General features: G+C 45.1%; 2 protein-coding genes and 1 long non-coding RNA gene across 3 annotated transcripts in view; 1 reads left to right on the top strand and 2 right to left on the bottom strand.

The window, feature by feature from the left end:
• The window catches only part of pgm2l1 (phosphoglucomutase 2-like 1), an 11518-nt gene extending 5822 nt beyond the window's left edge, over nucleotides 1-5696 (top strand). The window contains exons 6-14 of the mRNA XM_042215547.1: nucleotides 1-90; nucleotides 1134-1323; nucleotides 1401-1498; nucleotides 1578-1758; nucleotides 1833-1926; nucleotides 2224-2353; nucleotides 3232-3421; nucleotides 3497-3630; nucleotides 4394-5696. The exon at nucleotides 1-90 is cut by the window's left edge and continues 107 nt beyond it. Coding sequence (XP_042071481.1) covers nucleotides 1-90; nucleotides 1134-1323; nucleotides 1401-1498; nucleotides 1578-1758; nucleotides 1833-1926; nucleotides 2224-2353; nucleotides 3232-3421; nucleotides 3497-3630; nucleotides 4394-4496 — 1210 coding nt within the window. The 3' untranslated portion in view covers nucleotides 4497-5696. The remainder of the gene's footprint in view (nucleotides 91-1133; nucleotides 1324-1400; nucleotides 1499-1577; nucleotides 1759-1832; nucleotides 1927-2223; nucleotides 2354-3231; nucleotides 3422-3496; nucleotides 3631-4393) is intronic.
• A 26-nt stretch (nucleotides 5697-5722) lies between these two features.
• Nucleotides 5723-8812, bottom strand: LOC102292976. Its single transcript, XR_006053264.1, has 3 exons — nucleotides 8733-8812; nucleotides 8036-8151; nucleotides 5723-7955 (listed from the first exon to the last, which is right to left on the bottom strand). It is a non-coding gene; the product is annotated as an uncharacterized LOC102292976 (long non-coding RNA).
• An 803-nt stretch (nucleotides 8813-9615) lies between these two features.
• LOC102293853 (putative gustatory receptor clone PTE03) lies at nucleotides 9616-12939 on the bottom strand. Its single transcript, XM_014330253.2, has 3 exons — nucleotides 11994-12939; nucleotides 9856-9873; nucleotides 9616-9664 (listed from the first exon to the last, which is right to left on the bottom strand). The coding sequence occupies exons 1-3, from the start codon at nucleotides 12872-12874 to the stop codon at nucleotides 9616-9618; spliced, it is 948 nt and encodes a 315-aa protein (XP_014185739.2). The 5' UTR covers nucleotides 12875-12939.
• Between the last annotated feature and the right edge of the window lie 1989 nt (nucleotides 12940-14928).

Below are 14928 nucleotides of genomic sequence, written 5' to 3' on the forward strand. Positions count from 1 at the left end.
GCTGGTGGATCGCTGCTCCCTGAGGACCGACCCCCTGACCCAGATCAACAGCTGCTACATGGATGAGCTCGCCTCCCTCTGCTTCCACAGGTAAGCCCACCTGTTCCTCCTCTCGGTGTCCTCCACAGGGACGCTGATGGCTCTTCTACAGCACGTTTTCGATGCCTCAGTGATTTCTGTCCAACTCATTCATACTCTGATTTATAGCATCACAGAGAAACCTGGGGTTAGTGTGTTGCCTAAGGGCGTCTGGGCAGCAGGGATTGTACCTCCAACCTTCTGATTAGTAGATGCCTGCTGGTGTGAACAGTCATTTATAGTTTCCTCATTTCCACAGCCTGTGTTGTTCTGCTGATGTCAGAAGCTGTTTGCCAGCAGTGATTGAGGACGATGTTTGTGACCGCAGGCTGAGGTCTCAGCGTGATGAGTTCAGGTGTTTCGTGGAGGACTGCAGCGTGTTTCATGAGACCACCTGCTGTTTGCACTGCTGCATGAACACAGATCATCATTATTTCTAACTGCTGAGCGTTTACAGCGGAAATAATCATTTCTTTCTCAGGTTTAAGTAACAAATCAGTGACGCTATCGTTGGCGTTGTTGGCTTGGATGTGGTGATGTCACAGTGAGGTGGTCTGACCTGATCTTTTATGTTTCACGGCGTGATTGTTTGTGTCGTTAAAAGAAACGTTAGGAGATTTTTATTTTTTTTTCTCCCCCCCTTTCTCACTGTCCCTCTCCCCTTCTGTTTTTCCTTTCCTTCCTCTTTCTTTCTCCCTTTCCTATCCCTCACTCATGTCTGTCCCATCTGTAACATCTGAAAATAAAATATAATAAATAATAAAAACAAAGATCGACCAAATGGACCAATACGGCAATGCCACGATGATCCATTTGGCAAAGTAAATCCATTGGGTCTCCTTGTTGGTCTTCAGACAACAATTCTGACGGCTAAAGAACCAAATGGGACAGGCAAAAAAAAAAAAGAAACGTTAGTGAACCTGCGGTAAGAGTGACACGTTCCCCTGATGTTCTGCCAGGATGTGAACGTATAAGGACGTCAGAAAATGTTGAACTTTGACCTTTAAAATGACCCCGAGCACCAACGTTAGAGCATGTTTCCTGATGCGTCTCAGGGACCTGAACAGCAGCTCCCCGCTGAAGTTCGTCCACTCCTCCTTCCACGGCGTCGGCCACGCCTTCGTGCAGCAGGCCTTCCGGGTGTTTGGCTTCCCTCCACCGATCGCCGTCCCGGAGCAGAAAGACCCCGACCCCAACTTCTCCTCGGTGCGCTGTCCCAACCCCGAGGAGGGAGAGTCCGTGCTGGTGGGTCGGGTTCCCGTCTCGTTTGCTCACAAATGACCGAATCCTGTCGTTCGCTTATCCGATGTCTTGTTTTCCAGGAACTTTCTCTCCTTCTGGCAGAGCGGGAAAACGCCCGCGTCGTCCTGGCGACAGATCCTGATGCTGACCGGCTGGCTGTAGCAGAGAAGTCTGACGGGTATGTTTGCTCAAAGGCACTTCAGAGCTGAAAGTATTTGGCAGCGCTGCAGGTTCACCTGTATCGCCCTGTGTTTCAGGTGTGGCTGGAAGGTGTTCACAGGTAACGAGCTGGCAGCCCTGCTGGGCTGGTGGATGTTCTTCACGTGGAAGGAGAACCACTCTGAACCAGCAGACGCTCGGAGCATTTACATGTTGGCGACCACGGTGTCCTCGAAGATCCTGCAGGCCTTCGCTCGCATCGAGGGGTTCCACTTTGAGGTCAGACGCTCAGGCATTAGTGAGCACACCAGTGTGTGGAAGTCAGACGATGATGGTTACTCTGTGTTCAACAGGAAACTCTGCCAGGCTTTAAATGGGTCGGGAATAGAATCCACGAGCTGTCCCAAACAGGAAGCAGAGTCATCTTCTCCTTCGAGGAGTCCATCGGTAACTAAGTTCGCTGTGACGTTTGGCGTAGAAACTGAACAGTTAGCGGTGTTTCCTGGAAACCCTCTCCTGTCTGATTTAAATTTAAAGTATCTGATTACACAGCAGTGGGGAGTAGACTTCATCACAGTTCAAGCATAATACACCCACTGTGATCATCGTCTGTGCCCTGCACCAGCACAGAGCAGCTACCTGTGTTGCTGCACAGTCCTTTGATGGTTATTGGAGAACTGAATTCATTCTGTGTTTAAAGGATTATTGGAAGGGAAACTGTCAGGTGTCCCTTCATCTCTTCAGGGTTCCTCTGTGGGGACACAGTCCTGGATAAGGACGGCGTGAGCTCGGCGGCGGTCGTGGCTGAAATGGCCGCTTACCTTCACAACAAGCACCTAAGTCTGAGCCAACAGCTGCACAACATCTACCAGACGTAAGACTGCAGGGCACCGCTCTAACATCACGATCACAACTTGTCATTTAATGTCGAGCTGTGTGACGTTTACTGACCCGCTTCAAGTGAAAAAGATTCTATGCTGGACTTTATTGCGTGTCCCTTAATGCCCATGCACAGTTTGGTCCTCACACACCAAATCAATTCAATTCTATTTTATTTACACAGCGCCAAATCACAACAACAGTCGCCTCAAGGCGCTTTATACTGTACGGTCGACCCTACAATAACACATACAGAGAAAAACCCAACAATCATATGACCCCCTATGAGCAAGCACTTTGGCGACAGTGGGAAGGAAAAACTCCCTTTTAACAGGAAGAAACCTCTGGCAGAACCAGGCTCAGGGAGGGGCGGCATCTGCTGTGATTGGTTGGGGTGAGAGAAGGAAGACAGGATAAAGACATGCTGTGGAAGAGAGACAGAGGTTAATAACAGATATGATTCAGTGCAGAGAGGTCTGTTAACACATAGTGAGTGAGAAAGGTGACTGGAAAGGAAAAACTCAATGCATCGGGTGATATGGTACTACAGGGTCATTAAGATAAGATGGGGCCTGATTATTTAAGACCTTGTATGTGAGGAGCAGGATTTTGAATTCTGGATTTAACAGGAAGTGTACAGCCAATCAGGATGCAGAACACAATGTGCTGTAAAAAACAAAACAAAGAAAGCAAAATTGCAAAAAAAAAATCTGCAACAGCGAGCCCATGATAGGTGAACCGCGTTATAGCGAGGGACCACTGTAATCCTTTGAAAAACATCTCGACAAAACTTCTACTAAAACTACATTGGACAGAAAAATGTGCTCTGCTCTTATTTTGACAGTCATCCTCAGTGTGACTTCCTGTCTGTAGGTACGGGTATCACGTGTCTAAAACCTCCTACGTCGTCTGTAACGACCCTCCCACCATCCAGAGGATCTTCAGCCGCATCAGAAACTTTGACGGCAGCGGCTCGTACCCGAAGACGTGCGGCGGCGTCCAGATCGTTCATGTCAGAGACGTTACCACGGGATACGACAGCAGTCAGCCAGACCTCAGATCTGTGAGATGCCGTTTTGTTCTTCCTCGAGTTCCTCCTGTTCAGTTCAGCTGTGTTCAGGTGTGTTCTCCCGTACAGGTTCTTCCTGTGTCCAGGAGCAGTCACATGATCACCTTTACGCTGCAGAACGGCATCGTGGCCACGCTGAGGACAAGCGGCACCGAACCGAAGATCAAGTACTACACAGAGTTCTGCGCGGTGCCGGGGCAGAGGTCGGCTCCTCGTTTCTGTTTGTCTGTGATGGAGATGAAATGTTAGCGCAGGCTCTAGACTAACTTTTTGCTGGTGCGCAGTGCCAAAAAAGGTCGGCGCACCCAAATGTTTCACCCGCATCGCTGAACACCACAGTTTTACATGTGTACTTTTTTTGCTGTTGATTTGTAAATGATCAACTAACAATCTTGTCAACACAAAGTTCTTTATTTGGAGCTCGGTTCTACAAGAAACACTCGTGACTGAAAAAGTGTTTGTGCCTAAAGTGCTTTGACACTCTTTGGCACTTCTGTCGGGCCTGGGCTGCTCACGAGGGCTGAGTATCATCACTGATTTCTATAATCCATTCGACTCGATTCAATTTTGCCTCAAACAGTCAGAAATATTATAATTCTGATCATTTATCAGCACTGATACATGTGAGACTTCATCAGAGGTGTGAATAAATAACACTGATCTGAATTGTGGTCTGCCAGCTGACTGATGGAGCTTTCTTTCCCTGCAGTGCTGAACTGGCTCTGATCTGTGAGCTCAATAACTGTGCTGCTAACAGGAAAAGACGACGTTTCAGAGAAACGTGTACCACAAGAAAGTTTGATGGAACTGCGACGTTTGTTAAAAAAGCACCAAATTTATTTAGAGCATACAGGATAAAGTCCAAGAATAATTACGTCAGGTCCTAATGTCACTCTAACAAACTTCATGTGTGACCTCATGTGTGGGCGGGGCCTCTGTGACATCATCACCCTCTCTGTGTTGCAGCGAGGTGTCCACCCTGGAGGAGGAGCTCAGGAAGGTCACCGCTGCCCTGGTGGATGAGTTCCTGGAGCCCGAGAAGAACAACCTGATTCGCCGCCTGGTGTAGCACCGCCTGCTCGTACCTGCTTACTGTTGATGACGTCACATCCTGTCATGTGTGAATCAGAGCAGCAGCTGCCTCACTCTGGTGTTGGTGAACTATGAACCCTGAAGAGATTCAGAGAGCGAGTCTTCAGATTCTTTCATGTGATTGGCTGTGATGGGAGCTCCTCATGACAAACCTGACGTGGTGTTTGTGTATCAGAAACATTTAAATCTTATTTTCAGATTCTCTTCATGTTCTGGCAACAAAGCAACAAATTAATTTTCTTTAAAACAAAACATCTGACCAAAAGACAAAATGAAACAAAAGATCAAAACTTAATATCGCAACAGGACACGCGTGAGCAGAGCTCTTTATTTCGCTTAATTCAGCAGCAGTGCATTCTGGGAGTTGGCTCTGAATATTCTTTTTGTGTGGATATTTTGTTGTTGTTCAGCCATCTGTTCTTTTCAACCAAATTTAAATGAATAAAATCGGCAGGCAGGACAATTAAATTATTTTATTTATTTTTGTGTAAAAATGCCAAATATTTGTTGTATCTTTAGTTGTTACAGTAAAATCTGCTGTTTTTTATTTTTATCCAGTTCTTGATGTTTTATGTTAAACAGATTGTAGAAGCAGCTGTTGCTGATATTTATTGTAAATATTGGTGAGAAATAAAACAGCTGAGTTTGTTCTGATGTCACATTGACTGTTCGTTGGCCTGAGGTAATTTATTTTTTTACTCAAGGAGATTAAAGATGTTTATGTGCGAGGAGGAGCTGCTGTTTCTGCTGTTGTGCATTCGGCTCCATGCAGATGCTTTTATTTTGTTAAAGAAATGGTTGACGACAGCGTGATGCCTCATCTGTGTTTTACTGTCGCAGCTTCACTCGAACTGAAAATGAAATAAACATATTCCTAGTTCTCTGATTACCTTCTCTCTCCAGCTCTTTGTTGAATTTGAGCCGTGAAGGATTAAACAGGATCCATGTTTGTGAGATTTGGTTGGTAAGGAGAAGTGAAGAGCACATGGACATCCTGATAATACTGAATTACAGTAGTCCAGCTTAGAAGTAATAAATGCATGAACTATTTTTTTCATGGAGGACCACAAGAGCCACGCGCATCGAAATAAAGACTTCATTGCTTAAATGATGAATTTTAGAATAAATTCTGCATTTGTAAATTCATTTTTGAATTCCACATTAATAAACTGATTTTTAAAAACAACTTCAAGAACCTTTTTCGAATTGCACTTTAATAAAGTGATGCATGTGTGCTCGTACAAAGGCTGTCCAGCCTCGGGATTTACACTCTGCTCGACATGGATATGTGAAGAATGAAGGGACCCTGCAACGAAACGGAGAGCTCAACCTCTAACTGTGCGAAACCGGAGGAGAGACTGACCTAAGCTCCAATGGCGTTGTAGAGTTCCTTCCAGACACGTGACGTAAACTGCGGCCCCGTCTGAAACGATGTCCGCGGGGATTCCATGGAGGCGAAAAACGTGGTTAGTCAGGAGCCAGGCGGTCTCTAGTGCAGTGGGGAGCTTAGGGAGGGCGACTAAGTGGGCAGCTTTAGAGAAGCGATCGATAATGGTGAGGATGACTGAGTTACCAGACGAGGTGGGCAGACCAGTGATGAAATCAACAGCAATGTGTAACCAGGAGCGGCTTGGAGGCTGGAGGAGACCGAAAAATGGTTGATGGACATTTTTGTTCTGAGCGCAGGTTGGGCAGGCGGCAGTGTATTTGCGGACATCCTTAGCGAGAGATGGTCACCAAGCAAAGCGTTGAAGAAAGGTGATTGTGCGGTGAACCCCAGGGTGACAGGTGAACTTGGCAGTATGAGCCCAATGTAGCACTTGTGACCTTACTGACGAGGGGATGAAGAGTAGCCCTGGAGGGCCCGTTCCGAGATCTGGTTCAGTCTGTTGAGCCTCTCTAATCGCCAACTCGATCTCCCAGGTCAGGGCCCCAATAACACACGTGGGAGGAAGAATGGGGGAGTCCTGAGCTGTGTCTTCGGAGGCGGTGAATTGGCGTGAGAGAGCGTTGGGCTTGACATTACTGGAACCTGGTAAATCTGGTAATGAACAGGGCCCACCTGGCTTGCCTGGCGTTGAGTTGTTTAGCCGACCGAATGTACTCCAAGTTCTTGTGGTCAGTCCACGTCACAAATAGCTGGGCAGCGCCCACCAGCCAGTGATGCCACTCTTCCAGGGCGAGCTTGATGGCCAGTAGTTCTCGATCTCCCACGTCATAGTTTCTCTCTGCGGGGGAGAGGCGTGAGACAAGTAAGTACATGGATGAAGCTTACCGCCTTGTTGCTGGGAGAGCACCGCCCCACTGCCGCATCTGAGGCGTCCACCTACACGATGAACTGTTGGCTGAGGTTGTGTTGGACGAGGATGGGTGCCGAGGCAAAGCGTTCTTTCAGGTGAGTGAAGGCCTGTCGAGTCGGTTCATCCCAGCAGAAAGGAACCTTGGGTAAAATGAGACGATTCAGTGGCAAGGCAAGTTTACTGTAGTCGCAGATGAAACGTTGGTAGAAGTTTGCAAATCCCAGAAAACTTTGGAGTTGCTTACGGTTAGACGGGGTCAGCCAGTTAACAACTGCTTGAACAGGGTCAGCTTTGAGATTACCTTGTTCGATGACGTAGCCCAGGAAGGAAACAGTAGTGACATGGAACTCACACTTCTCCCCTTTTACAAAGAGACGGTTCTCAAGAGGGGTTGAAGAACTTGCCTGACATGGCGGTGGTGTTCGGTGACAGAGCGGGAGAAGATGAGGATGTCATCCAGGTAGACAAAGAGGTTGATGAAGTCCTGGAGCACGTCGTTCACAAGGGCCTGAAAAACAGCTGGAGCATTGGTGAGACCAAACGGCATAACAAGATATTCAAAATGGCTGAGGTGAGTGTTAAAGGCTGTTTTCCACTCGTCCCTTTCTCTTATTCTTACCAGATGGTGGGCGTTGCACAGGTCCAACTTAATGAAGATGGTGGCCCCCTGGAGAAGCTCGAACGCGGAGCTGCTGTATGTGACTCGTTGATGTACTTGTCCATGCTCTCACGCTCAGGCTGAGACAGGCTGGATAAGTGACTGGTCGTGAGTGGTGCGGCCGGTAGAAGCATTAGCGGGTCCACGGAAGGTGTGGCGTTTATTCGTGGCGTTCCAAGATTGCTTCTGGGGTTGAGTCCGCTGAGTCCATGCTGGCTGGATCGTTATTGTTACGGTTGTATGTAGAGGACTCAATTGCAGGACTCCAGGATCAGATTCACACGAGAGAGTTGTATTTACAAGTCCACCAAGTGTATATACAAAAAGGTGCAGGGAAGTTCTTTGTACAACAGAGTGAGGGACGGGGCTCCAGGGAAATCCAAGGGGAAGGCACGCGTTCTCCAAACAATCCACACACAGCAGGATCTCACTCCAACACTCGCCACTCGAGAATCACACGGGGAAGAATCCAGGAAGTCTGTAGACAGGGAGACGTGGTTAAATACAAAGTAAAAAGAAACACTTAACTGAACTTGCTGTGGCTTGACTTTCACTAACGCGTGGCAGACAACGATCCAGCGAAGAACAGCAGTCACCTCCTGGCTTAAATGCTCATAACCTTGATTAGGCTCAGGTGTCTCCTTTCTCTGAGGGCGTGGGCCGAGGGCATGAATCTGTCCCACCAACAGAAAGAGAATGGAAGTGAGAGAGAAAGATAGAAACCGCTGATCAGCGTCCAGACCTGACAAACACAATGCACTGAATCTCTTGAATGTCCAGTATATTCTAATCAGTACAATTTAAGCATTCACTGAACCTACAGTATCTACACTTTACACCTCTACACAATTATCACATGTAAATATAACAAACATCACTTCCCAACATCACACCAATATAATGAACTGTAACACAAATAATGCTCAGAGGTGAAGGCTCTGACACAAGAAAGTCCCACAATCCCATTTGAACAGGCAGGAAACAAGAATACCTGCATATGTGAGGCAACAGAAAAGACCTAATGCCCCAAAGTTAGGAAAAGTTCACAATTACATGGTCTTCAGTGCCCTCTAGTGGCTAAATAACCCAACTGCGGTGCACAGATCCAACCCGCAACAAAGGCTACCGTGGTAAGTCACATGCCCCTACCAATCTTGACAAATCTCCTAGCATAAACCCCCTGTAATTATTGTCAAAGTACAACCCGTGCTATAAGTAGAAATGGACTCGTAGAACTGGAGGGATTTTGACTCACATTTGTGCAGGAACGCACACCCAGTTGTTCAGTGGTGACGTGACGAATCCTACTTCCGGGCCTAAAGTAGTCTGTGTTTAATATGGCTTTTGTGTTGTTAACATGTTTAATGTTTTGTATTTTCTTCTATTTGATCTCAAAAAGCTCCTAAAACAGTCAGTGATCCCTGTTGACCTCCCTCGGCTTTTATTACCACTAATCATTTATTTAAGCTCAGTTTTTAAAACCTTAGGATGTAACTACAGCCCAGCCCATGCAGCAGTACATGAATCACTAACCTCGTATTGTGGATGGATTATCTCCGTTGTTCTCCTGGCTGAAGTTTGGTCCTTTTACAGCATCCTGCCATGCGATTACATTTGTTCCTGACCACCGAGAACACTCACGTTAACTTTTATCCAGTGGAAAAAAAGTTAGCTTGTTTATATTATGCTAACATAGCTGTGTCGCTAGCGGTCACGTAGCACATCATTATATAGCAGCTAGCCCAACTTCAGTGACCCTACAAACGTCACTGCTGTTTAGTTTCTGTCTTCATTTATGCTGGAAGTGATAACAGAGCTGTACGTTTGAATTTGTTTCCAAAACCCCGCAGTCAGGACATGCTATATTGTATTTAGATAGAAGCTAGCGAGCTAACTCCCTGCTAACTTCTAACTCCGTTAAATGTCATAAATTCCGTTTTCATGGATGCCTGGATGTTAAACTCAATTGTTACACCTGGTAGAGCAGAACGCTGATCATTTTATTAAAGATGAAAGACTTTAGACAGTTTTTAACTCTCAGTAATGCCATAGTGATCGTTTGATATATGGACCTGCAGCAGAGTTTAGGCCCAGACACGGCTAGTGACGTCAGACTGAACGATCGGATTCCCCCGCACTCATGGGTCGTGTCCAAATTCATGGGCTGCATCCTCCTGAGGACCCAGCCTTCGCGGTCAACGTGGGCCGGGTCCTCAGAAGGTCGGGTAGGCCGGAAGTAAACGGCTGGGGAAATTGGACAGTCCAGCCTTCTGATTTGCGTCACCGCTGTCTGGGTGGAGTTTAATAAACTCGGCCGTCTGCTCCTTGCTGTCTAAAATATAACAGGACACTGGAGTAAACTCTCGACCGTCTCCCACTTCTGTTCAATCAGTTTTCTGTTTGACTTTTATTCAGCTGTGTGAAAACCAAGGAAGAACCCACCCGGGGCATTAATAAAGTTTTATTTTATCTAATTTAATAACTTTAATTTCAGCCAAACCGATTTACTCACGAACAAATAAAACACTGAAAAAAGCCCAACAATAACATTTTTAGGTTGTCTAAGTGAATTATATATTACATTTAACCCGAGCAGTGAAAGTCCGCGGTGATCTGAAAATGATGTGCCGGGAGTTGTGCCGTTCTCGGCGGCTCCAGTGACCCTCGCGCTCCCGGCGAGCTATCAAGCTGGTGGGTAACAGACGTCTCCGAAAACGTCGAAGCACTTTTGCAAATATGCGATATCTTGATAAACCGAGCAGATATTTGATGTTTACACAGCTACATTCTCGCCTGAAAATATGTTAAAAGTTTATTTTGTGACCCAGAAAGATTAGTATGAGTAATATTAAAACTTAGTAGCGGCCGCCATCGTTGGAAACTGGAGTTTGGCTGGGCCGCGCTATGAATTCTGGGATATGGTGGGCCACGAAGGACACACCCGACCCATCCTTCAAATTCGGGGAAAAGGAGGACGCATTTGTCGGCTGCATTCGGAGGAGTCTACGAATTTGGACAGCCTTCGGCGCGTCGCTGTGACGTAATCGGTCTACAAATGCGGCCTCAGGAGGAAGCAGCCCAGGAATTTGGACAGGACCATGGAGAAAAACATGCCTAGTGCTCCCAGGACTCGTGATACGGCAGGACCGTCATAAAAGCATGTGAGGTCATCACCGCAGCAAACAGTAAGAACAAAGTGGAACTTATCGGCAGATATTTCCAGTGAGTGCACTTATAACTATGTGACTGAAATAGAAGGAGACTTTTGGACATGAATTTTTTGTTAAATGGGGTGTTCGTAAGTCAGGGTTCCACTTTATATATATATAGCCAATTATTATAGATAGGTTGATCATATTTAAGATCGAAGCATTAATTAATGGCAGGACTTCTTTGAGCAGTTTTGTAGGAATGGGGTCTAAAAGACACGTTGATGGTTTGGAGGAAGTAATTATTGAAGTTAACTCAGAAAGATCAATTGGAGAAAAAGAGTCTAACTTAACATCAATGGTACTAAGAGTAGCTGTAGATAATATTACATCTGTGGGATGATTATTGGTCATTTTTTCTCTAATGATAAAAATGTTATTTGTAAAGAAGTTCATGAAGTCATTACTAGTTAACGTTAAAGGGATGGTTGGCTCAACAGAGCTCTGACTGTTTGTCAGCCTGGCTACAGAGCTGAAGAGAAACCTGGGGTTGTTCTTATTTTCTTCAATCAGTGACGAATAGTAAGATGTTCAAGCTCTATGGAGGACTTTCTTATAAAGCAGCAAACTATTTCTCCAGGCAAAATGATGATCCTCTAAATTTGTGACTCTCCAGCTTACGAGTCGTCTGCTTTAGGCTACGTGTTTGAGAATTATACCACGGAGTCAGGTACTTCTGATTTGAGGTTTTCATAGGAGCTACAGTATCCAGAGTTAGTCTGTGTGGTATCACAGTACTGGATACTGAAGAGAAGTTGATGAGCAGCGTTCATACATAAGTGTCACTGCCCTCTAGTGACGGCAGTATGAAGGGCAGCAGTGACACTAAAAGTGTGTGTGCTGCAGGGTGCCCAACGTGGCTGGGATGGTGCTTTTCATGTGGATTATGACTATCATTTCATAACATTTTTTCATTCAGTTTCATTGCAGCCGGTGTGAGTACAACGGTTTAAAGGTGGGAAGTAACAAGGAGTTTTAGCATTTACTAGAATCTAACCAATCTTTACACAGATTCCTTTAAACAAATGAAAGGAACAGAGTGATAATTCTTTGACCCTTCGAGCACAGGACACTAAAACAATGAAACATAAACTTTAACTTAAAGTACTAAGAACCAAAAGTGACATTTTAGGATTGGACTTTATTAGTTTTAACTGAATTCTATCCACATATTTTGGTTGACTTGAACAGAAGATTAGAAAATAACTTCATCTTCCTATGTTTTCTTCATGTTTGATTTCATTAACATGGCTTAGTTTTTCCTGAATGTCCCAGTCCGGTGGGTGAACCTGTGGACCATCCTGGACCTGATCTGCTGCAGGTTCAAGCCATAGATGATGGGATTGACGAGGGGTGGGACCACCAGGAACTGAGCAGCTAATGCATTCTGCAGGGCCTTCATTGTACTGCCGCCGCTGTAACGAGAGTACATGGTATCAAACATCAGTGAGGTGGTGAAGACCAGCAGTGTAATGAGGTGTGGCAGACACGTCTGCATGAATTTCCTGCGGTCGGCTTGAGATCTGATGGCAGCTCGTATCAGGTGGACGTACGACACCATGATTAGTGCAGTCTGTGACAGGTGTGAAAATATCAACATGAACGCATAGATATTGTTGAGGGTCAAGTCAGAGCATGACAGTTTGACCACCTCCCAGTTAGTGCAGAATATCTTGGGGATGTGGCGTCCGCAGAGCGGCAGCCTGGCGGTCAGGACGGTGCCCACAGCCGTTTCAAAAACTGAGAAGCACCAGGTGAGCATCAGAAGCTGGGCTACCTTCTGAGCTGTCATCAGCATCCGGTACTGCAGTGGTTTGCAGATGGCGATGTAGCGGTCATACGCCATGACAGTGAGACTGGTGAACTCAGAGAAAATATAACTATAAGTGACAAACATCTGCCCCAAACAGGCCGTGTACGTGATGACATAAGAGTTGGTCAGAAGGTCATGAAGCAGCTTTGGGTAGAAACTCGAAGCTCCACAGATCTCATTAAAACAAAGGCTGCACAAGAAGATGTAGATCGGCTCGTGGAGCGTTTTATCCAGGCTGATGGTGATGATGAGGGTCAGGTTTACAGACACGGTGAAGAGGTACGACATCAGAGCAAAGGCAAAGTAGATCTGACGGTTTGTCAGCGAGTCGTTCAGACCCTGAAGCACAAACACAATTTCAAAGTTATTCTCCATCCTGTAACGAGCTGCTAAAGGATCATCAACTCTTCATCATGTCAGAGTTTAAACACAAGCTGCACTGAGTCTGTATTCAGTTCAAAACTATTCTTTAAACAGAGTAACCATAGAAAAACATAAATTCAATCTTAAGGGAAGCAAGGAAAACAAAACTCAATGAATCACACAGTGAAGGATGGGAACTTGTACTTGTGTCACTTCAGAAAGACTAAACAGAGTTCACATTGAGGAGCTCATCCTGTACAAAAGTGAACCACAGTGACATAAAAGAGATCAACATTTAACCTCCGTTCTTCATGTTTTCTGACATTTTCATTCAGATCTGCTTTAGACGCTTAAAGAAGCTCTTAGATAAAGAAAAAGGCTCAACAAAGAGAAGACATGATCTCAGGTGCCACCTTACCATCAGGCATAGAAACTTAAAGCACATGAGGACCTAACCTCAGTTTTTAATGTTTTCTTTTTCTAATCAAACAAACAAACAAAAAGATCCAGCTGAGGTGGAATACACAATTATAATTTTAACATCTGCAGAAAAAACTTATTTAATTGCTGTGATTTCAAAGGAAAAAAAACTACTTTTAATCCTATGAGTAATTTATATACAAAGTTCTTTCTATTTCAACTGTCGGGTTGTAAAGCAGGGAATCAGCAATTAAAACTGCACACAGCATTTCTGTCTTTACCTCTCAACATAAAAAGTCATTAATTAAGACAATCAACAGTAAACAGATGAGTTTCTTTAAACATCATAAGCTTGCAGCATGAGGAAAAGAAGCACTTTACATCTGTGCAATGAAGCTGGACTCAGCAACTCATTTAATAAACAGCAGAAACCGTCTGAGGCTCTGTCAGTCTGCTCTCACTGAGGCAGAATCTGTTACACCCTTAACTGAGAAACAGTCAAACTGAGAGTGAGAGTGAGTGAGAAAAACAACTCCAGGTCATCAGCACAGATTCCTCATCAACAAGAGCAAGTCAAATGACAGCAGCAGTCATCCTGTAAGAGGGACAACAAACAGCAGCTTCACAGAGCAGTGTGAAGGTGTCTGTGATCCACACGGGAAGCTGCTCTTCTACACCTGACAAAGGGACGGACAGGTGGAGAGAGAAATCTGCTGACGCCACGCCCTCCCCTCATGAACATGCCCAATAATAGAAAAACAGTATTGTTAAATTCTGGGCAGCCAACTGTTCAACTGGGGCCCAAAAACTTTTATAGTAAAAGTTAAATATTTAGAGTTTATTCTTGCAGATTCCAGGAAGGAATGAGTATAAGATTACTAGCAACCACCACAACTGGCTTCATTAAATGTGGAGAAGTACTCTGATTCCCTCTCAAATGAAGGAACACCTTACCCTGTCTCTAAGGAAGAGGACAGCCCACAAGTTGCATCACCTGAACCCTGTTGTATGCCAAGAGTGAACAAGACATCAATTCACTGATCCACACCACCAGGATACACAGCAATGACATCGGATATGATAAAAAAGTGAGGGAAGGTAGTCAGAACTGAGGGAATCAAACTACTAGAAACACTTAGAAGGCAACATTGCAGACATAGAGGACAGCTACAAGTAGTACCATTGATGTTAAGTTAGACTCTTTTTCTCCAATTGATCTTTCTGAGTTAACTTCAATAATTACTTCCTCCAAACCATCAACGTGTCTTTTAGACCCCATTCCTACAAAACTGCTCAAAGAAGTCCTGCCATTAATTAATGCTTCAATCTTAAATATGATCAACCTATCTCTAATATCGGCTATGTACCACAGGCCTTCAAGCTGGCTGTAGTTAAACCTTTACTCAAAAAGCATCTCTAGACCCAGCAGTCTTAGCTAATTATAGGCCAATCTCCAACCTTCCTTTATATCAAACATCCTTGAAAGAGTAGTTGTCAAACAGCTAACAGATCATCTGCAGAGGTTTATTTGAAGAGTTTCAGTCAGGTTTCAGAGCTCAGCACAGAAACAGCTTTAGTGAAGGTTACAAATGATCTTCTTATGGCCTCTGACAGTGGACTCATCTCTGTGCTTGTCCTGCTGACAT

Source organism: Haplochromis burtoni, unplaced genomic scaffold (genome assembly GCF_018398535.1).
Source record: "Haplochromis burtoni strain Fernald_Lab_line unplaced genomic scaffold, NCSU_Asbu1 Contig_752, whole genome shotgun sequence".
Lineage (NCBI taxonomy): Eukaryota > Metazoa > Chordata > Actinopteri > Cichliformes > Cichlidae > Haplochromis > Haplochromis burtoni.

Bases quoted from the DNA above. Each gene is read 5' to 3' on its own strand.
- LOC102293853 (XM_014330253.2), bottom strand. From the start codon at position 12,874: ATGGAGAATAACTTTGAAATTGTGTTTGTGCTTCAGGGTCTGAACGAC.